Here is a 23551-nt window from a genome sequence, read left to right on the forward strand (position 1 = left end):
CCCTTATGTCACAGCCAAGCTCCTTTCAGTCTCTTCCCCACTCATTGTCCAGTATCTGGCTTTGCGTATAACTTTTATGCTAGGAAAATAATTCATAAAACTGTATTTCAACATCTCATGCCAAGCTATTTTGAGAACAACCTGAGCAGGTATTTGATTCAATCTCTTCTAAAAAAAATAGTAAATACAGTAACAGCTATAAGATTTGATGAGGTGAATGTTTCTGGGTGGGTGCATCACCTCATGCCACTGCCTCCACCCTGCTGGAGGTGGGCAGAGTGAGGGAACGGCAACACTTGCCTGGAGGTGACCGTGACAGGCCTCATGGCTGGCTGGGTACATGGCCCAAGCTGACAGCAAGGGCACAGCCCCCTCAAAACAGCAGCTGTACTGTTTGCTTTTGTTAAAATCTTTCTTTGCATAATTGATCTCTTTGTGAACCCTCGGGAAGCAGCAGGTGCAGGTAGTTCAAACCAATGCTTTCAATAACCTTGTATTAATGATAAATAGTCATGTGTAGCTGATACAGGTGATCATACAGCTTTGCTTTATGCCTATGGAAAGGTCTGTCCTGGCTGTGAAGCCAGACCTTCAGTCCTTGGACAACCTTTCCTCCCTCACTGACTCCCACAGGCAGAGGCAGGATTTTTGGCTTGTAAACAGTCCCCAACTATGTCTGACCTGGTGGAAGAGGCAGCATCACCCCCATCTCCTCCACAGGCAACGCTGCTTCTGTGTCCAGCTTGGAAGCACAAGTTGGACGACTTTCCCTAATGCTGTCCTGCAAAAATGCCACACACAGTTAGAAACCCCCACCAAGGTAAGGCTTTATGACCACACACATCACTGATGAACCAGGCATGTCTTGGTCCTTGATATCCTATTGTCTGGCATGAGGCAGATATTCCCACTCTCATGACTGCAAATGGGGTTACTTGCATTTGTGATGCCTGAGTGGCTGCTGGGGGTCTGGCAGCAGCCTGGGGAAACCAGCCTCCATGGGGCCAGGGCTGCATGCCTGCAGATCATGGTGCCTTTCACCTCCTGCACGGCTCTCCAGAGAAGGGGGCACAGCTGTGGCTCTGTGAGAGCGAAGCTTGTGCTGCTTTTAGGAAGCAAAGGCTGTGAAAGTTCATATGTGAGCAGCTTGTGGCCAGCTGAGTGTCCTGTAAAGGTCAAAGTCATGGTTCACTAAGACAACAGGGCCCAGAAGAATCAAGGTTTTCCAAAACAAAACTCAGAGTCCTTCCTTCAGGTGCCTAAATATGTTATTAGGATATCTTACTTGAGAAAGTCCCAATCCACATATCCAGTTGGCAGACACCAACAGGCAATTCAAGCTAAGCTGGCTTTATTGTACAGGGAAGCTTTGAACATCAACATGAACCACTGAGGAAATACTAGTTCCTGCTCTTTGTTTCATCTGCTCTATCTGTGCAGCCTCCTGACTTGCTGCTGTGGGAGGGATACTGGAAGGCCACTGTGGAGATGGGACATTCATGGGCAGGGATCTCCTCAAGCAACTAGTTACCTGTTTGGGCAGAAAACTGGCATTTCCCATCTTTCATTCAGCAGAACATGTTTTCTAATTACAAATTAAACACTAATTGTGAATCGTGTTTTCTTCCCACTAAAGATATCAATGCACATGCTTTCATCAGGCTTCTTTATTTTTTAAATAGAGCAATTTAGGACTTAATTATTGCTTGAATTTGCATACAAAAATTATGTCTCTTCCAGGTTGCTGCAAGACACTAATGCTAAGGTGATATTTTTTTTATAAGCTATTGAGAAAACACCCTGAGTATATTAGCACTAGCCTGGAGAAAGTGTTATCTGTGATAATGTTTCTCTTCACTATGAATGCCAAAAGAGACTTCTGTGTGAAAAAATCAACATTCACTCTATCCTACTTCACTGAGGAATTCCAGATCTTTCCTGTATCATCTCAGGTGTTTTCCTGGAGTTGATTAATTTCAGCTTTCCTAGCTATTGCAAATGAGAACAGCAATTTCTGATCACAGACTTTTAATAAACACAGCTGCTTGATTTTGCAGAACATCTGGAGCCCATCCACTTGCTGCTACAGAGCTCAAACTCCTGCTGATTTGTGTCCTCTTCCAGCTTCTCTTCAACAAATGTGGAGTCAAAATACAGTTTGCCTGATTTGAACTGAACATGCACATGTAAAAAGCTGCACATGCAACATCTATCCAAACAGAGTTAAAATTCAGTACAGGTAAGGTCAACTGCAGGCAAAACATCCATCCATGCCTCTGATTCTTGATTGGAAAAACCTAAGTCATGGCACAAAAAGGTCATTCCTTCTCTTTTATTGTCTTTTACTTTCTCATAGGAAGTCTCTTACATGATATTTGACCTGTCAGACTTTTAACCACATCATTAGTAAAGGTTTTTAATCATAAATCAGTGACTTGTTTCCCCCACACACCTTGAAAAAGTGTCTTTTTGTTCCCAGACCAAGCTTTTCGCCCACCTTGATTCACTTATGCCTCAGATCTATTCTACTGCCCACGATCCCCCCAGTTCCTTGAGCTGCCTGTAGTATCAGATATTTTCTCCCAACAGCTTGCACTTACTCCTCAATGCACAGCATTTAATTCAAGCAGTACTGGCAGGAAGCAGCATTAAGTAGGCAGAACTCGAAAGATCATTCCACTATTTGTGGAATGCAGTGGTGGGATCCAGTTCTGCCACCAGCCCAACATCAAGTAAAATAAAGATTAAATTCATGAGTGCATTTCTGAAAGGAAACTGTGTATCTAAGAGGATTATTTATGTGAGTGCATGGACATGGATGCCTGCTAGAATAATGCAGATAATTTTGGGAGCTGCTACTCATCTGTCACAATTTCTGGTTTGCTGACATCTGTCTGCCTGTTCCCAAGTCAAGGCTTTCTAAATTCAAGCTGTAGGAAAGGAGGGTAACACACAGATGAAAACAAATTAAATTCTGATGAATTCTTTGTAATATTCTTACAGTTTCATGGCTAAATATCTAGGAATATCTTAATGTCAAATTTTATAAACAGTGCAGTCGGTCAGCAAAGAAATCCATTCTCTTTGGTAAAGCAATATGTTTCTCATCTATACAGATGAGAAACTAGCAAATTAATTACTGTGCAAGTCTAATTTCTCCCTTGTTAATGTTATCTGCAATCAAGCAATAAAGTCACTTCTATCGTACAGGGTCTTAGTATATATATGGCTGACCTAGCACAGCAAATAAAGCAGAGATCAGATATCAGCAAACCAAGGTGGCAAACCACAGGAGGGCTTGTGAGTATGTACACAAAGCCCTCTTTCGCAGAAACCTAAATCTGTCTCCAAGTACATCTGCCTAATTGAATATGTACCAAGATGAACAGGGTCTGAAAGAAATAGGCCTTTTTCCAGGCAGCAAAATATCAGGGAAAGAGCAATCTCGCTCTTGCTACCCATCCCTACCTCCCTCTACAGTCTCCTCCACCTGAGTAGCTCCCACCCTCACCTGCAGCCTGTCTGCCAGCCGCTTTCCCTGAGCCTGCTGCTGGCCATCCCAGAGCGGACAGCTCCTCTCACCCCCTTCCAGAAAGGTGGCATAATACACTCTGCTCCTCTGACCATAGCACAGAAATGGAGCACAAATTGGGAGGGAGCAAACAAATATACATAAATAATGTGGGGCTCCCTGTCAATCATCTTCCTCATTTTTCATAATTTTCACTCTGTCAAACTGTATGCTTGATACCTGGAGCAGTTTCAGTCCTGGGAGGAAGGAAACGAAAAAGGACTTCCCTTCAGCCACACAACAGCTCATTCTGCTCTCAAGGCAGTGAGATACAGCAGCTGGGAGACAGATTCCTATTTTCTGTTAGCTATGACAACCATTTATTTCTGGTGCTAAGTGAGAAAGCATGGAAAGATAGGCTCAGCATCTGTAAAACACTTTCAAAACCCCTAAATTTATATTCTGGTCTCTGAATGGGGGGCAGTTTAACCGCCCAATAGCACAACAGTCCCTCAAGAAGAGACTTGGCGCTTGGAATATTCTCCCACCACTTAAGCAGAGGCTACAAGAAGTGTATTGTTCACTCCAAAGCCATCTGTTCAGCAAGGCAATCTCCTGACAGTAACACACCACCCTGAAGAGCTGCTTGTCAAAATGGTATCCTTATGTCACCTTTGACCCATGGCTGTGGCTGACTCCACAAATCTATACAGGTGACATCGGGGCCCAATATTGCTGATCAGAGGCAGGAGTGTATCTTACCCTGCTACTCGAAATTTGGCATTTATCTTCTGAGAGACTCCATCACATGACCTTCCATGTTCTTGCAGTGCATTGTGCAGCTCATTAAAATTAATTATGGCGGCAAAAATCCATTGTGTTTGACCAAAGCCTTTAAGGAATGGTTCTTTATTTCTTGTATAGCTCTGAAACAGTTTAGAACTGCCCAGAGGACAGGGTTGATTCTGCTCAAGCACCCTGTACCAAAGTCATTATTCTCATCTTCAAGACATCACTGCCTAAACCCAAACAGATACTGGAATACAAGAGCCTAATTCTACAGGCAAAAGTCAGCAGTTACCTTCTAGTAGCATACCCCTGTGAAATTTATACCACAAAACCTGGAAGAAATGAAGAAAACAATACTAATCTATGATAAAGGGTTCTAGAAACACTCTAAGGGCTTCAGTAAGTTTTACCAAAAAAAGGTATTATCTGTGCATCCAAAAGCTGTTGTCCACATGCACAAAAAAAAAAAAAAAAGGAAGTAAGAATAGATATGCAGTTGGTGTGATGTCACAAAAGCTGTAAGGGGTTTATACCACTAAGAATGTTCCCCCCCAAAGTCATGATATACTGGAGTATCCCAAGATTTAGTGTTTCGGAGGCTTTTAGATGAAAAAACTGCATGTTGTAGAAAATGAGTGTGCAAAGGCCCTTTACCTGATCTCCTTCTATACCAATCAGCTCTCCCTGGGGTTCAAAAGTGGCTTCAGCATCAGAATGGAAAAAAAACCAGACAACAGGAACTAGGCAAAGTAAAGCAAATGTGACAGAGGGAAGGGACACAACTTACAATAAATGCTCTCCTTTATTACTCAGTTCATTAAAACATTTCAGTTTTCTCTGCAAGATCTGAATCAGAACAGCAATACAGTCATTTGTCTACTGTAACATTTCCAGAGGAGGCAGAGTGACAGACTTCATGGACAGGATCTAATGCTGAGTGTGTTCAGTCATATGAAAACGGAGCCATATCCTAAGAGCAAGAGTGACAAATTGCTTGTAGACATCTTTTCACTACTCAGCTGTGAGCACCACACAAGAAAACAAGAAATTTCTTAAGAAAGTGACCTTGTATGATTGTCTATTGATAATTCATAATTACAGAATGCCATAAGTCCAAGAACAGAACTATTACAGTAGGTTTGGTATTTTGGGTTTTAAGATAAGTATTTGATGAGGTTTGTTTATTAGTATATTTGGTGAGTGTTTAGACATGAGAATCTTTTAATGTTTTGATAGATTTCATATAGAAATAGTTTTAATTAAGTACCCAAAGCTTTAGAAAATAAATGTTTCAGTAAGATCTGATTAAGACATGTACTAATGAAAGAGGTATAAGAAAATGCAGTTAAAATATACAAATTTCAAGTGCAAAAAGAAACACCATTATTTCTCAAGCATTTAAACCTCTCTCAAAACCACCTCTCTCTTTCTCTAAATAAAGCTAAAATACCACCCTTTAAATAGGCAGCCCCACTACTCAGTTGTAGGAAAGATATATCTATTGTACTAGAAGTACAAAGCTAAGAATGCATAATATTTTATTCTTAAACTTATTTACAAAAATATATTGCACCAATCCATTGTCCTTTTCCCAGTTTAACATATTAAGGAAAAGCCTGTTATTTACAAAGTTAAAAACAGAAGTGCAAAAGCAGACTGAAAGAAACCAGAAAGAAGTTTATTTGAATTGCTAAGTACAGTTTATTACCTGACCATAGCCCATATCCAGTATGACCTGAAATAATTTGTACCATATATATCTGTAATTTCAGAAATCCTTGCATTTCTTTGTAGGAGCAAGTCTTATCTTTCACTCTAACCACCAGATGGTCTACATAAAATATAAAGGCTAACCACAGCTTAACTTAACAGCTTTATTTCTCCAGGAAAGTTATGCTCTTTTAGGTAAGCTGAAAAAGCTACACAGTATTACATATGTATTTGAAAAGTAGAGATAAATCAGGCATGATGGTTTTCTTCCTTCCTAAACCCCACAAGAAAGGGTTTGCTGATATTTCAGGACTGATTATTCTAAAGACATTGCCAGTCCAAATCACATTAGCACAGCATATGGTCCTGTCTCAGTCTACCTGCCACTGGGACTGTCATGATGCATTTCTGGGGTGTAGGTAAGGAGAACAATCATAACCCAGAGATGAAGCAATGCCTGAGAAAAGAAAAGAAATAAAGTTAACACTGACAATCCTCACTCACAGCAGCAGTGAATATGAGAGCTCTCAGTGACAGCTAATAAAACTTGTTTTGTTGAAATATTTTGATTAAAATATTTTTCCCAATAATCAGCTACTCCTAAAAAAATTTGCATTTGAACAATGAAATGCGGAGTCAGATTCTGATGAAGCCACTTGCAGAAAGCTAAGGACTTTAAACAAGCAGTAAAAATAAAGCAGCCTGTTTTCCTACCAATTTGTGTCCTCTGGTTTCTCTTTTCTTCCATGCCCCAGTGACTCCAGATGTTCTCTCCAATATCCAGTCCCCAGCCAGCACATTATGTGATCTGCCTTGAGTGACTGGTAAGCCACTACTCCTGTGCCAACTGGCTGACATCAGACTGTGTATAACAGCTGAGTTCTCCTATCCTTCTCCTTACCACAGACACTGACTTGAGGCGTTTTTATGAACTCTGTATGAATGTTCTCATTCAAATTTGGATGAAACTATCCAATTAGAATTGAAGAAGCTGCTTGAAGTGCAACAAGGAATACATAAGCCACACTTCCTTTAAAAAAAATATTTTAAAAAAATTCAAGTTACAGTAGTCATAGTCAAGGTTTGAGCTGAGAAAAGTGTAACTGCCACTGACTTCCCAATATACAGCCATCATTGAGTTTCCCTTCAGATTGCAGCTTAGGTAGCAAAAGTCTCCACTGTTTTGGTACAAAGCATTTTATTTATATATTTATAAGTTTAAGTGATGAAAGAGAGGTTAGGAATTAATCAGCCTGTTCCTTCCAGCACTTAAAAGAAGGGTAGAAGATGCAATTGCAGGGGGAAATTGTAGTTTCCTTTGTTCCTTTGTCTGTCTCCTTTATATCATGAAATAGTGACAGCAGTTCTCAGAAACTCTGGTCAGCAACTCATTATGCCTTCTCAAGCAACGTGGGGTTTTTTCCACGTCCTCAACCAGAAGAATATTTCCAAGCAAGGCAGATTGCACTTTCCACAGGTTCCTGCAGCTGACAGGCATCTGCCCTCCAGTGGAAAAGGGAGGCATTTCACTTCTATCATTGCCAGCCTGACAATTTTGCCTGTTGTGGGTGAGCAACTTTCCACTATTTAAGTCTATATTTCCACTGGTTAAGTCTGCCAAGAAAAACTTTTCTTGCTACTTTTTCAGCTACCAGAGAAGAGTGACCATTAGCCACCAAAAAAAAAAACCTGCGAAGAGTCAAATATTACAAAAGCTCTAAGCAGATGTCGTTTTCCTAAATGCAGTGCATGCAGGTGTAGTGGGTTAACCTTGGCAACTGGTCATTATTATTCTCTATTTTACTACTAGAAATCTGCTTTTACAGTCCTTTAAATGATAGTTACATAAGTGTCCTTAAGACTGCTATACTAAGAATTCCTGGGAAAAAGTGAAAATTGGAAAGCAACATGACTCCAAAAAGCTGTTACATAAGTATTATTTAGTTCCATTTTACAAAAAAATCACACTGAATTGTTAATGATATAGCCTTTTGAACACCTGTCTGGCTATTTAAGACATATAAACTGGCTACAGAAATCTTGCCTTAAAGAAAGCTGACTCACCATGTAAATAATTACAAAGACTCTTGCTATGGGGTACCGCCTTAGGAAGATTCCCAGCCGAATGCTACACAGGTACAAGAGAAAACAAAATGCACAAGTTAACACTGAGCAATAAATTCCTGTTCCTCTCATCCCAGTCATCACAAAGTCAAACATGAGCAGATGTTACACACATAGTTTTGCTATGTCTTGAATTTTACTTCATGTACTCGGAAGATTAAGTGGAGTTAGAAAATTCAAACCGTAAAACATATTCTCCTAATTTTTTCTCTTACATGCGAGGCTCAGAGGTTTTGAAAAACAATTAGGACTCAAGAGGTGTACAGGCATTTTAAAACACACAAATATGCTCTATATTTGTCAAATTTCATTACCTGAAGAGCTGTCATGAATCTTTCAAAAAAATTTAAGCAACTGAAACCTTGGATGCCTTTGAAAAAGCCGATACATCAAAGCAACTAAAAGCTTGGATTCCTTTGGAAAACACAATACATTACTACTATTCTTATAGTTCATTAGTTGAAAAGCTCTTGGGTTTTGCAATACGGTGCTTCAAAGTAACTCCATTACAAGTGTGCACTGCTCATTGCTCAGCAATGTCAGCTCCATGTATGGAAGGGAATACAATACTGTCAAATGAAGTTCAGAATTGAAACATTACATAAAATAGGTCCCAATAATGGAAATCCTGATATCCTTCACAATGAATTCAAGTACCATGGATGCACAAAGGACTTTCTATTGAGGTATCTTGCTTTCAAAAGATTAAGCATTGCCTAATTTTGTTTTCTACTGGTATTTGGTTCAAGTTTTGTAGCAGACCTTTGCTCTGAATACTGACAATTAACCTAACTGCTCAGAAAAAGGATAAAAGCAAGTTTTTCACTAGATGCAGAATGACTTTCATTTACTAATTCCTCAAATAGATTATCTTTCAAGGTAAACAGCTACACTGGGTCAGAAACCAGAGTCTTGTCTTCATCAGGATGCCTAAATAGGACTAAAAGAGTACGGATGATAATCCCCCTCTAATACACTCTTACAGTGTTTATCACAGACACAACTGTAAGTAAAAAACATAGAAGATGGTAATGGAAAAGGTTAGATGGTTTTGTCCATAGTCTAGTGATCCTCTTGTATCTACTGGAGCATTATTTAAATAACTGACTATAATTTGCAAAAGCCCAAGAACATTAATGTCACAGAAAAGCTCAAGTGAAGTAGGTCAACATTTAGTAATTTATACTATACTTTAGCTGCATTCTTTTTAACTTTTACCTTCATAAAGAGCAATACGAAAGAAAGCGTGTCACCTGAAACCTGTGAAAGGATTACAGCAACTACAACACCTGTTCCCTCAGGACACTCTTACCTGAACTGGTCTATACTACTCGCAGCTTTGCGGACTCTCCCATACATTCCTGCCACGCTGGTGTCCATGTCACTGAACAGGACAGGAACATTACGCATACGAGCACCTATTTGGAGGGAAAAAAGCAAAAAAACCCCATTAGCTAAAGTGTTGCTTAAGAAAACAAACTGATAATGTATAACAAAGACATATAAAAGTAATATAAAAATAGTGATTAATCTGATTGTACTGTCGTCTTGCTGGGGGCAGAGAAGCATGTTTTGAGAATGGAATTCTCAATAAACTTACAATCAAGTCCAATGTTTCTTCAACTTAGTATTTTTTTTTAAGTTCACTAGATTGGTATCTTGATATTCAATTCTATCAAGTAGTAACTATTACTAGGTGTGTAAAATAATGGATTTGATACTATCACACTTTCTAAAATTTTTTTACTTCTCATACAGTAAAACTTTGATTAGCATTTCTGACACTAACTTCTACACTCAAATTTTTTACTTTATTTACATTTTTACTATATACCGACTTTATTAAAAACGTCTGGTCAGTCATTTTACAGCTCTTAGTAATTGTCCCTTACTTTTAAAATTTACTTAACATATATAAAAAATGACAAATTTTGAAAAGCAACAGCTCAACACCATGAATCAACTGCTGAGGTTCTGCCAGAGATACAAGTCAGACAAAGCAACCTCAACAGAACCACTGAATTTTAAGCTGCTTTTCAAGAAAAACAGAAAGCAAGGAGAAAATTAATTTCAACCAGACCTCTGATCAGTTCTGAAAAGGAAGTATCCCATTCTTGCTCCCAAACCCTCTTTACAAGAGAATACTTAGATCCTGCTTCTGATATTCAGCTTAAGCCCCAAGAGATGGGTTTATTTGCACCTCTGACAGGATTGTTCCAATAATGCCATAGCACTGAGAACTAAAGATTACATTGTCTTTATTAAATTTACTTAAAGTCATTTAGACACAAAAAGGAGCTTCTAGTTAACTATTTTGTGTAATACTGGCTGCTGTAGACTATAGTTACTAAGGTCTCTAGCATAAGCAGCCTATTTTCAGCATTTATTTTTCCTTGCAGACTCATTCAGGGAAAGGCATTAGGAAATATAAAAGCCTGAACTGCAAAAAAGACAAGGGTTTTAAATATTATATTTCCTTATTTACCTTCAGCACCATCAATGCCTGCCATATTAATGGAAGGTCCATTAGCACTAGTGCCTTGGATAGCCTTCAGCTGTTGCTCAAGTCGTTCCAGTTGATACACAAGTGAGTTTTTCTCTGTGCTCAGGCTCTCTAACATGGTTTGCTTCTGAATTAGTGTTTCTGTCAGCTGATGAAGCCGATTTTCTAATTCTGTCTGACTACTACTGCTTAGAGTCTTGTTTGTGAGCTAAAAAGCAAAGAAACACAAAAAAAAAAAATCAGCCTAAGTTCAAAGTCTGACCAACTGACATATTACAAAACTCAATAATGATCTAAGCCTTCAAGAACCAAGTTACTCCACTGCAGAGTTTTTTCAGGATAATGCTATCAAAACTATCAGTAATGAGCACAATAAATAGGAAACTTCATGTCAACAGTTGCTAAAACAAGATTTTACATGACACAACAAACGCTATGTAAAAATATATGTCTGTTATCCACCTCTAATCATGTGAATGTTTCTGTATAACCCTAAGTTTAATCATAAAATCAATGCTATCCTTAGAGGTAGGCATGACAATAGCAAGCTAATCCAGTCTGGCTACTACACTTGCAACTTCAAATACATAACATGTTTTCAAGTGAGGAAGGAAAAACTCAGTACAGATGCAGAGAATCTGATGCCAATTTTACAGGAAACCTTGAATGAAATGGTGAAAATGCAGGATGTGTTGCAGAAGAATTGAGAAGCACTGAGGCAGAAACACGATTGTACTAGCAAATAGAAACTGCAAGGACAGCAAATGGATCATGCATTTGACATGGATCATGTAATTCAATTTGCAGAAAATATTTAAAGCAAAGGGGAATCACCAGATCTGCCAGATGTGCGATACCTCATCTATTCACTACAGTCTTGAACCGCAGCCACTTATTGGCATCGTATACCACACAGGTAGAGCTTCAATGATGAAAAACAATCATCAGGAATGACAGATATCCAAAATACAAATTAGATGCCTGCAACATGGCAGGTGCAGGTAGCCTGAAGCCAGCATTACCAGACAAGTCTGCCAACATGCTCAAGAAATCTTTATCACAACACAACAATTTCCAAACCCTCTGACACTATAACTGCACGGCTGACCATAGTTGACTTCAGACTATCAATTTCTCTACAAACAGACTACTTTTCATCATGCTAAGATATGCACAAAATGAGGCCTATGCCTTCATGCTGCTCAAGGAGACTGGGGGCTGACAAGTATCAGAAGGTGCCAAAAGGGATTAGACCGATTTAAGGAAAATAGGTCCATCAACATACCGGTGGGATTTAGTAGAGACTCATAACACTAACGTTCCCTAACAGAACTGCTGATGGTGAGTAGGTACAAGGGAGGGAAGGAAGTGCCCAAAACATGCTGGCCCCTAACTGCTACTGTCCAACACAGAGCAGTAGATGGATCACTGAGTTTGTAGGACATAACTTAGGTTCTTATCCCAGTTATAATGATCTTAGACGAAATCGTAACAACCTAATCAAACGCCAATGAGTTCTTTTAGTTTTCATAAAGAAGAATGTTGATCCAACATCACCACATCAGGTCTAGTTGGGACGGAGGTTAATTATCACTCCCAAATATAAAAGCACATACAACTATAAATTAGGCTATTTACTCTACGTGGTTCCCTTCTAGTCTGTATTGGAAACAAATACACTGTAATTCCCAAGCAGAACCTTTATGGGATTTTTCAGGACAGTTTAATCATATTAATAGTTCCCATCACTGTTTTTATAACTGAAGGTTATAAAATTATTTTCTATACACACCTGATTTCTGAGCTTCTGAATTTCTTCCTCTCTGTCTTTTATTCTGCTTTGCAAAGTGTTCTTTGTTCGATACAATTCTTCTTCGGTATAATGGAGTTCCTATAAAATTCACCACAATTACAAATAAAAGATTTTATACATATAAGTATGTTGAGTGACAATCTCTTATCTAGAGTTTCACAATGGAACACAAGGAAGCAATATGCTGTAATCAAATACAAACTGAAATTTAATCTTAGTTAAGTGTCTGACTAGAATAGGGGGAGTAGAGGGAAAGACAAAGCTGAGTATGAAGACACAACCTACAAGGACCAATTAAATTCTTTTGTGGAGACTGACCTAATATAAATATTAATCCAGAGTCGTTTACTAAGAGTCACACAATTTCATTGGGACTACAGTTTATCTTCATTATCCTTTCACCATTTATTATGTTGCTATCTTGAAACTATGTCAATAATGCAACAATTACGACATACTTTGTGGGGAGTCTGTATTCCTAAAATAAACTCATTAATTCAAAATACTGCTTTTTAAAAGTATTTAAAAACCCTTGGGATATCTATCTATAATTCTGTATGACACACATCTTCCTTTAAGGTGTAGGATAAATTAACATAGCAGATCACAGAGTGTGCCAAGTTGGAAGGGACCCACAAGAATCACCAAGTCTAATTCCTGGCCCTGCACAGGACCATCCCCAAGAGTCACACCACATACTCGAGAGTATTGTTCAAACACTTCTTGAAATCTGTCAGTCTTGGTGCTGTGACCACTTCCCTGGGAGCCTGTTCCAGAGCCCAACCACCCTCTGGGTGAAGAATCTTTTTCTAATATCTAACCTAAAACTCCCCTGACGCAACCTCAGGTCATTTTGTGAAAGGGGAAGGAATATTAATAAGAAACAAATTACTGGAGAGAAATCTAATCATAAGTTTTGTTACTTCCATGATTTAGTGGCTATTTTAGCTCCCACTTAAAGACCTGTCATGCTTATCTTTTAAATTAAGACAGTCTTCAAATCACTATCACTTCAGCTCTCAGTTGCTACAGAAAACAGATAATCTATTCTCCCTCTGGATCAGCAGGTATACAAAAAATAACACCTCTCCTTATTTTCCACCTTCAGTTTCAGAAACCTTTTGGTAACAGTTAAAGGAACTCCCAGCCAGCACTTACCATAATTGCATTAAGTATCAACACAAACAATTACATTAAAAGCACATGTAAAGGTGTGTCATCAAAAGGAATACTTCAGTTTCTGCAATAACTGATAAGGTTTTTCTAATTCACCTCACTCTTTCTCTAGGTAGTATTGACTTAAAGCATATTTCTCAGAAGGGCAGGAGTAACAAAATACCATCTACCATCTGCTTTGACCTAATAAACATTAGCTACCCATCAAAAGCAGACCTCGACTTCTGCCTTTTAATTAGTTCAAGCTGCAAGCATCTCATTAAAATGTAATTTCTGGAAGAACACATAATCCTGTAAGATAAATTGTTCCCAGTAGATACAGTGTACTCTTGCTTTCCTCATTATTAATTCTCTTTATATGAGTTTTTCCTTACAAAGAAATTTTTTAACAAGGTGCAAAGTATTTGCTTAATTCCTATTGAACAATAAGTTGTTCACATGAAAGATGAGTTTGTCTTTTTTTTGCCCTCTTTTTGCACAAAACTGGTTAAATCAAGGCTGAGTTTACTCAAAAAGATGACAAAATCTGAAGAAATTCATTAACATAATTTTATCAGCAAATTGTGTAATAATAGAGTAGTTTGGAAGTAACAACATCTAGATTTAGATTAAAATCATGTGGATTAAAAAAAAAATAAATCTATAAACTTCCACGACAATGACATTATTTTATGAGTTAAAACTTATGTATTAATTGAGCATGGGAAGTTCCACAGTAACCACTTCCAGTATTTAGTTTCTTGATATAAATAATGTTGCAAGTGTTACTACATCCCTGTTGTTTCACTTTTTCCCTGCTGAATAAAATTTAAGATCCTGACCAATTCTGTGCACTTCCTAGGGTCCTGTTTATTCTTTACTACATCAGTGAAATCTCTGTTCATCAGGAGTATTCAGAAGGCCCTGACCATTGCTTGTCCTGGTTGTGCTTTCTTTGGCCTAGTGACATTCACCAAGCTTTTGCGGATTTCTCTGCAATACTAAAAAAAAATAACCCAAACACTGTATAAGCTACTCTCTTATTAAGCCAAATGCTTTGCTGATAACACCACGTGGGGTCTAAAATAAGATCAATACGTTTTCAAGAATTCCTTGCCTGTTTTTGCCGTTCTAGTTCAGCTTCTGCCTCTTGCTTGGCCATTTTATGTCCTGATATCTGCTCTTGTAGGTCTTGAAGCTGCTCTCTCACTGACTCAGCTTCACTTACCTGCTGCGTCTCCATATCCTGAAATGAATAGAAATGTAACCATTTCACTAACACTCAGACATTTCTGCAACCCGTCATAGGTAATGGGAAAAGAAAAAAAAGTGGTATATGCAATACTGCTTCAGAGGAAATGGAAGGTTGAGGGTGTATTGGATAAATGACATTTGTCATTTTATACAGAATATTTTTACTAATACAGTAATAAAATAAATGCATTTTGTGAACATGAAAATCCTCCACTTCTTCCTTCCTACTGCCTACAGCCTACAGGCTAAAACTGTGCAAAGCAGGCTTTCGCGCAGCTGCTGGGTTGAGCCTGTTATGCCAGCAGATGACTTGGATTACGTTGCTTCAAGGATTAGTAGCCTTTGCAGAAAAGGATATAGGCACAGAAACTGCCATGCTTGTTTGGAAAGAAATGCTTCTCTCAAAAGTAGTGAGGGAAGAAAGAAGTAAGATAATAAATACTAGAAACAACAGACCCACAGTATACAAGAAAACAGTCCTTTGCCATAGCTAAGTACAAATACACGTGTACATAAGCATAGCTACCTGCAGCTCTGTTCTCATCTGTTGTATCTGCCCCAGTAGCTTTTGTATTTCTTCTCTCTGAGTGTCTCGCTCATGTCTCAGTTCTTCCAGTTCCATTGTGCTTGCTGTAGTGCTGTCCAGACCTTCAATACCAGAGCCTTCTTTTAAGCTGTTTATCAACTTTTCTTTAGACTGAAATAACAAATCAATATATTATTTATAGCAGGATTTAAAAAGTATTCAACTAGAATATGCCAAAATTACTTTGGTCTAAAATTCTAATGTAGACATACAGTAAAGAATTGCTTTATCTGTTCTTTTAGCCAAGTTAATACACATTACACATTTGAAAATTAAAATCTTTCCCTACTGATAATTTTTCTGGTTCCCTGTACACCATGAGACTGGATTTACTGAAAGCATGTGTCCTCTAAGGAAGAGTACAGCTCTTCTCTTTAAAAATGCCTAGAATGTTGAATATTGGTTCTTCAACTACCACAACAGAGAAGACATACACTAACAGACACTGAAGACAGAACCGACCCCCTTTCAGTCTGTCCTTTCTCCTGACAACAGAAGCCAGCTAAGAATCAAATACAGCAATAACTCTCTCAAGAAAGAGGATAAACCATTTTATTCAGAGTTAGCTTGACATGGACTTGTGATTCAGGCTTTCCATATTTACTGAGGTGATTTAAAACCTGTCCTTGGACATTAGACTAAATTAATTATTCTAAACAGAGATCTCCATCTTCAACACCTTGCTAACATTTAAAAACAAGACTCAAACCGTCCATGTTTGGACTTGCTGTCTTTGACAATTTAAGTAGTACAGAACTCTGCACAAAATACCTGATTTTGCCATTCATAATATAATGTTGATCACACACAACTTTCAGGACACAGAAAAGTATTTTCTCTGGTTACATGTAAGTATCCACTCTATGTTAAGCTTCAGCCTCAAGCAGAACAGAGCAATGTTCTTGAACCAGGAATATCAGGGATGAAACAAATTTTAAGTTTCATCGATTTAACTATCTGCCTAACATTGGACTCTTGGATGCAGAACACACTGACAGATGTTGCACAATAAGGGCAACAGTTCACTTGCACTTTTCTTCAAGTTCAGAACCTGAACTGCCATTCCAATCCCATAACTCCATCTATAAATTTAAATTTACAAAATGCAGACTGCTAGCTGTTATTTATAGGTATCATTATAGATATACCCCAAAACACATTACAGGTCACATAAAAAAATCCCCACAAATTAGATTATTTGAAGCATAACACCTTAAAAAAAGTTAAAGCATGCAAATCAAACTGTATTTCTTCACAAAAATGCTTACTTGGAGAATGCGAGTAGCTTTCTGTTTATAGTCTGTCAGTTCCTGTTTTGCAGATTCCAGTTGGCTTTTAGTTACTTTGACTTGCTGCTGAAGCTCATCAGCTCGCCTCTTTTCATCTAAATACTTTCTCTCTGCTACAGTTATCCCTTCTGCCAAGTTCTGACGTTCTGCTTCCACTTTACTTAGACGAGCAGCAAACTCATTCTATTAGCAATAAAGAAACAATACTTTGTGTTTAAACACAGTCTCAACTTTAACCTAGAAAGGAAAAAAGAAAGTTTAAAAGCAACTACACAGGGCACACCACTTCATATCTACCACCTCCAATTTAAAGATGCATTAGTATTATGTCGAAAGAAATTCTGTTTGCTTAAGCAAGTAGTAAATGATGTCAGTAAAAATATGCATTTCTTTCCCTCACCAGAAATAGTGAGGGAATAACAATCTTCCTATTATTCACATTTGTTTAGCAAACAAAAAACAAGTTTTCCCCTCAAAAAATATTATTAAATGTTGCCTGACACATTTAGTAGTACTTTAAAAAACACCAAAACAAACACTGATAAATATTTTCAAAGATGCTATTACATATAACAAAGGCCAAGTAAAGCGTGGAAAACAGTCTCTAGCAATGATGTATTCACATCTTTACACAGTAAAATTATGTAACAATAAGTTCCATAACAACATAGCATCGAAAAATAAACTGATTACTGATTTAATTTTAAAACATGTATTAACATTAGGAACATGAAAAAAACCAGTAAAAATTGTCAGCATGAATCTTCAAAAACTTTTACGCATGAAGCTTGCAAAGTAACATAGGTAGATCAGCATCACAAGGATACTTAGTGCAGCAGACAGCACATCCTTTCAAACAATTAGTACCCTGAACAGGAACTTAAGTAAAAGGGAGGAGAGACCACTTGGAACCCCACAGATCTGATCTCAAAAGTAGAGTCTTAAAAGTCTTCCTTACTCTTCATGTCTAACCTGCATTTGTTTGTAACTTTCTTGTTCTCGCTTGAGTGCGGAGTCTGCATCACGCAGCCTCTCCTGAAGAGTTTGAAGGGCTTGATTTTGTAAACTGCTGCCTTCACTGTGGTCTTGTATGATCCTGAAAGAGCAACAACATTAATTAAAAAAGAAGAAAGCTAGTGTGATTTTTCAGGTAGAAATATAACTTCCTGGTTTCCAGACCAGCTTTGAAAATTTACCCAGTAAATTACTGCATCTGGCTGACTACAGGTGTGAGGCCTGGAGTTAACGACTCACACACCTCCCTGACCTATATTCTGGAGTATACAATTGCTGATTCATATCCCAGCACTGAGATAAGTCAGAAAAGTCTTCATGTTTGTGGATAACTAAGTGTATTTTTCAAGAAAAAGAAAAACTTCTTGAGACCTTCCTGTTCCAGCCTCTGACACAAACAAACACTTTTTACAAAATTGGTTTCAATAACCAACTGCCAACCCCCCCAATTTTATACTCATTTGCCCTGTTCCCACTGCCAACTATGATAATACCAGGCTCAGAGCAAACTTTAATCCTCATATTTCAAATCTTGTTACAATCCCTTTCCCGTTAGCTTATTTTTTTCTTAAAGAGACTGAATTATCTACCTTGAATTTTCAAACTCATTACTATTTGCAGAATTACAAAGTACCGTGATTTTTCACTCTGCAGTGCTTCCAAAGCTTCTGTCCGAGCACTTAAGAGCTGATCAGCTTCTTGCAACCGCACTTTCAGCACAGCTAGTTGTGAATCTTTGGCACCAACAGCTTCTGTCAGATCATCGACTCGAGCTTGAAGTTCTCTGACCATCCTGTCGCTCTTTGAATGATCAACATTCCACTTCTCGACCTTTTCGCGGGATTTGTTCAGTTCTACAAAATGAGAAGTTTCCTTGAAGTTTATAAAAGTAGGTATCACAAGGTCTTGTAAACAATCAGGATGCACATATCTCATTTCTTAAAATAAAAATTAAGTACAACCAAGTTGAACTCAAAATTTATGAGCTACCAGGAAGTAACAAATGCCAGACTGGCTGTCAGAGCATGACCCATAAAATTTGGGAGGTGATCTCAAAATAAATAGACACACATCCCACCTGCCCCACTCCTTGCAGTGGCCTACTGTCAAATATCCCTGTGCAAGAAGAAACCTCTGCATAAAGCATCTCATTTAACTCTATGTGACAGTAAGCTCAAACTAAATAACTGTAGAAAAATACACCAGTCTTGAAATAACGCCTGAATACTTACAAAGGCTTCTGTTTTTAATCAAACATCACACATTAAACTTCAGTGAAAATTTAAATCACCTGTCTTATACAGTTACTGTGAAAAAAAAGTGGTCTCTGAGTTTTATGCCTAACAGCAGGAGTTTGCTGTACGTTTTATCATTTGTGTGATTTGTAGTCATATTTTTTATATTTTTCATTTCATTTGGCTTTGAAAAAGCTTGTGAGGTCATATTAAAAATACTAAAATTTATATTTTTATTGTCAGTTTCTAGGCATCAGATATTATAGCCTACAACAGCAGAAAGTAGTCAGATTTTGAAGCATTTAAAAGAATTTATTCATTTTAAAGTATTTTGCAATAACCACCAAAACGCACAAAAAGTATTTTAACAGTGGTATTTGCTACCACTGCTTTAATATGACGTAAGCTTTATAACTAACTTGAATGCATTATTTTAATCAACATTTGTTTTATCTTTGTAGTTAAACAAGCCTTTCAGTTTCTACCATTTTATTATTTTGAAACCAAGAATCATTTTACTTGGTAGGTCATACATGCAAATGTAACTAGTGAGATTTTATTATAAACACAAATAACAAAAAAAGAGCATTATTTTCTAGTCCACTGGTGTTTTACTAATGTTACAATTGAAGTACCTTCTTGTGTTTCTTTGGACCTCTGTATTAATGAAGCCATTTCCTGATTTAAAGATTGCACTTCATTTCGCAGCAGCTGGTTCTCCAGGCGCAGATTGGATAGCTCATGTGATTTCAAATCATCATTAGAGGAAAGGCTGGGATTAGTTACTGCACTTAGTGAAGAATCCTTCACGCCGTTCCCTTGTGTTCCCAGTCCAGAGTCTGAACTGTCTGGAGTTTCTGAACGGAGAGATGCCAGTTAGAACTAATATACATATTTGTAAATGGCCTTTATATAAACAGTAACTCCATGTTCTGCATCAACAGTTAAATAATAATAATCAAAATAGTTTATATTGAAATGGAATGTGGAGCTGCTTCTCACAAGGGACTTGCACAAAGCAGGACTATTACGTATGTGCCATGCAGTGTTTTTGTTAATCCTGCAAGACAAGACATGGAAGTTATAAAACTTCTTATTACATTAATGGCAAATTTAGGATTTCAAAACATTAACACTCTTTTTATATCTTTGCTACTCAGAAACGTCCTCAGGAGCTGAAGAGTAACAGAAAATATTAAATACTCATAGCAACTAACTAGGGGAATTTTTAGTACAAGCCCATTCTGGTTTTCCATTCAGATTCTGAGGATATAAATTTTATTTTAGAAGAGAACAGTAAGGGAAATCCCAGTAGTATTCTGAATTACAGTCCCTTGCATGGAAGGAGGAACCAACAGTCTTTTCCTGTCATGCACAAAAACACTGAGTGTCCTTGATTAATGCTGTGAAAGTTAAACATCCACTGCAAGAGCCTTGATTCCAGCATGCAGATATTTGGAAGCTTTGCATCAGTTTTAAGACAAAATGACACAGCACACAATGAACAAACAGCAGGCAATCCAAAAATATTACTTCTGAATTTAGTATGTCCCAAGGGAGTAACTGCCGAAAATCCAGGCGGACAGACTGGAACTAATGTCAATCAAGGCTGCAGTTTAGTTGCCAAAACATTATTTACTTCACCTTGTGACTGCCAACCAAGCTGCCTCACCGTCCTTGTTACCACTGCAACATCCCCTATAACCCCAAGCCCAGGGAAATGGGACATGCCATGAATTCTGAATACCACCACACCCACAAGTAGCAGCAGTGACAGGAAGATTTTTTCCACATTTTCTCAACCCCCTTTCCTATTTGAACAATTCTAAGAAGTGCCATTATCTTCTCTTTGATTTATTTACACAGTTTCCAAATTATGAGACAATTTATCTTCGTTTCTTTGTCTGGAAAAGTCAGTAGATTAATGAAGAAACAAATTAGCCATTTATAGCACAGATTAGATTATAACCATGGCAACATACAAAGTATAATGTTAGTTGGTTTTGTCTATTGACAGATTCTATACTCAATAATTAAATGGTACAGATGTCTGTACAATCAACTTTGAAACCAGCATGCTCAAACCCTATGTTGTAACTGTGACTTTCTTATTTAGCACCTCCACAATGCAAACTTTGCTCAAAAATCCTCAGAATAGAAGTCAATAGGCCATACTGAGCAAAATAAATATATTTCTTAAGCACCAATCAGCAAGGCCATATAGCCAGATCTAACATATTTGAATTATTTATTATTAGCAGTAAACCTTACTGAAAAGTTACAGACCCAGAAATACAAAAATATTCACATCTTTGGAAATGATCCCTTTTTATGTCTAAAACTTTTCAGCATACTTAACGTAGTAAGTAAAAAACTGACATTTAATGGTTTACATGCTCAAAGTACTGAATAAATAATAAAATATTCTAACTACATTATTAAAAAATAACATAACCACTTCCATCAATTTCCTAAAATAAACAACAACAAAGCAGCACAGCAGCAGAAGGACTGAGTATAGAATGGACAGTCTGATAGAGAATGCAAGTTCCTGACACTTCCCAGCCACACTCTCCTTTGTGTTGTTGACTTGGGAATAGCCCCATCTTTTGACCACCTGGCCTGGAGGCTCTTTCAGGTCTCTGGATTTAGACTGCAGTAATGAACTACTTCTGGCAATCCAAAGGCTTTACCTATTTAGCTCTGTCATGCCTGCAGCTCTACAACAGCCTACGCACATCCAACTTTCCACTCCGCAGGACCAGGAAGTTTGTGAGCTCACCCTCACACCATCCCACGTGGTGCACTGGGCAGCAGCCAACACCATCTAGCCATGGTCAAAGTCACTCACTCTCCTATGTGACAACAGCAGGTCAGGGCCCCTGAGTGACCAAACCAATGCAGCAGCACCTGTGCTTCTACGTGGGGACATATGGGAGCTGATGCCAGGTCAGGTCACAGCACAGGGAGGTCAAGGTGAGCAGTAGCAACGAGGTAGATCAAAACCACAAAAGATTTAGGTATTAATAATGCAGTTTGTGAAATTAGCATGGTTTCTAACATTATCCCAGTGATGAAAAAATGTGAAAGGCCCTACTGTATCCCACACATTTGACATACCACTACCGATAAATGTTTCATGAAGTGACAGTAAATCCATTACCTAGCCTTACCCTAGACATACTTGGGTTTTAAATATCTCTAGGTTCAAGACTATTTAACTACCATTGCCTTGGCTCCTGATGGAATTATCTTCATTAGTTTTTGCACTCTGTGTACTGGTAGATACAGAACTAATGCTTGAAGTCCGAGAGTGATTTTGAAGAACAGGTGTCTTGCCCTTCTCTTTTTTAGCGTCCATCCTTCCATTAGGCTCTTTCTCTGAACTGTTGAGAAAATCAAATAGCAACTCATCGTCAGGTTCTGACTTTTTTCTTCTCACAAAATGCGAGGCAGCTCTGGGTGTGGAAACACTTTCTACTGGAGAAGCAGCCTCTGAGGACGTCCTACGTGCTGGTTTAACATTTGCTGTTCCTGCCAGGATTGTGGCCTTCTGATGTTTAATGTTATCAGCTGCTGATGAGATGTAGGCTGCTTTGGATGATGTCTGATATTTCAGTTCTCCAGTATGCTGGTGCACTTCAGAATATTCATTGGCAGAGTTCAAATTCTTATTATCATAAACTGCACTGCTTGATGTGTCTTTTTTGCTCAGAGCTGATGCAGCTCCTTGATCAACTCTGTTGAGTAGATCCTCTGCCTTTCCAGCGAGATCAACAAGCCAGGACATGATGGGTGTCTGTTGATAAACTCTGTACAATTAAAACTTTGGGACCATATGCTGCAAAAGACATAGAATGATTACAAATCAGACTACTGTTGCTAAGATGTGTGGGTTACCTAAACAACTGTTGTGTTAATCTATTAGTGCTGTAGTTATTTTAAAGCCTTACTCCTACTCGTTTAGTTATCTTGCTATTATGGTAACTGATGGAAATATGGTAACTGACGTCTGAGAAAAAACAGACAAAACCAAGGCTTTTAAACCAAAGCTTTAAAAACAAAAAATCAGACCACTGCACCCGTTTTGAACATCAGTACTCGCTACGGAATACCATCACACCAACAGAAAAAAACCAAGCCTTACATGTTTGGCCGGCAGACTCCCAACCTGGCTCAGAACAGAGGGGCTCCTCTCCCACAAACTGCGCAGCCCCTCCCGCAGCCCCGCCACGGCGGGCAGCTGCGCGGGCCTGCGACACCACCATATTCCAGCCCCCTGGAAGGGCCCCTTCACCCCAGGACTGAATTCAGGACGGGCCGCTTCCCCTCCCACCCCCCTCTCCTTCAGCCGCGCTTGTCCCCGGGCCTCTCCCCCCCCTCAGGAGCGGCCTCAGCACAGCTCTGCCTCACCTCCTCCCAGCGTGGGGGCCCGAGCGGAGCCGTGAGGGGCGGCAGGGCAGCGTCAGTCACGGCGGGGCCGCGGGCCGAGCCCGGCGGATCGGATCCATCGGATCCATCTTTTCCGGCAGACGTGGCCGCCTTTCCGGGAGGGGGGCGGAGCGCGC

At 38.6% G+C, this 23551-nt stretch overlaps 1 protein-coding gene across 2 annotated transcripts; it reads right to left on the reverse strand.

Annotated features, from left to right (window-relative positions):
- Positions 1 to 5083: 5083 nt before the first annotated feature.
- Positions 5084 to 23551, reverse strand: GOLGA5 (golgin A5). Of its 2 annotated transcripts, XM_027638123.1 has the most exons (14): positions 23397 to 23551; positions 22209 to 22824; positions 19619 to 19840; positions 18383 to 18602; positions 17707 to 17830; positions 16714 to 16917; positions 15386 to 15556; positions 14723 to 14851; positions 12430 to 12528; positions 10620 to 10845; positions 9447 to 9552; positions 8075 to 8138; positions 6391 to 6467; positions 5084 to 5319 (listed from the first exon to the last, which is right to left on the reverse strand). In XM_027638123.1, the coding sequence occupies exons 2-14, from the start codon at positions 22771 to 22773 to the stop codon at positions 5316 to 5318; spliced, it is 2211 nt and encodes a 736-aa protein (XP_027493924.1). In that variant the 5' UTR covers positions 22774 to 22824; positions 23397 to 23551; the 3' UTR covers positions 5084 to 5315. The 2 variants fall into 2 exon arrangements, with proteins under 2 accessions (XP_027493924.1, XP_027493923.1); XM_027638122.1 differs by having other exon boundaries at positions 5084 to 6467.

The sequence above is a fragment of the Corapipo altera genome, unplaced genomic scaffold (genome assembly GCF_003945725.1).
Source record: "Corapipo altera isolate COAL_440 unplaced genomic scaffold, ASM394572v1 23, whole genome shotgun sequence".
Lineage (NCBI taxonomy): Eukaryota > Metazoa > Chordata > Aves > Passeriformes > Pipridae > Corapipo > Corapipo altera.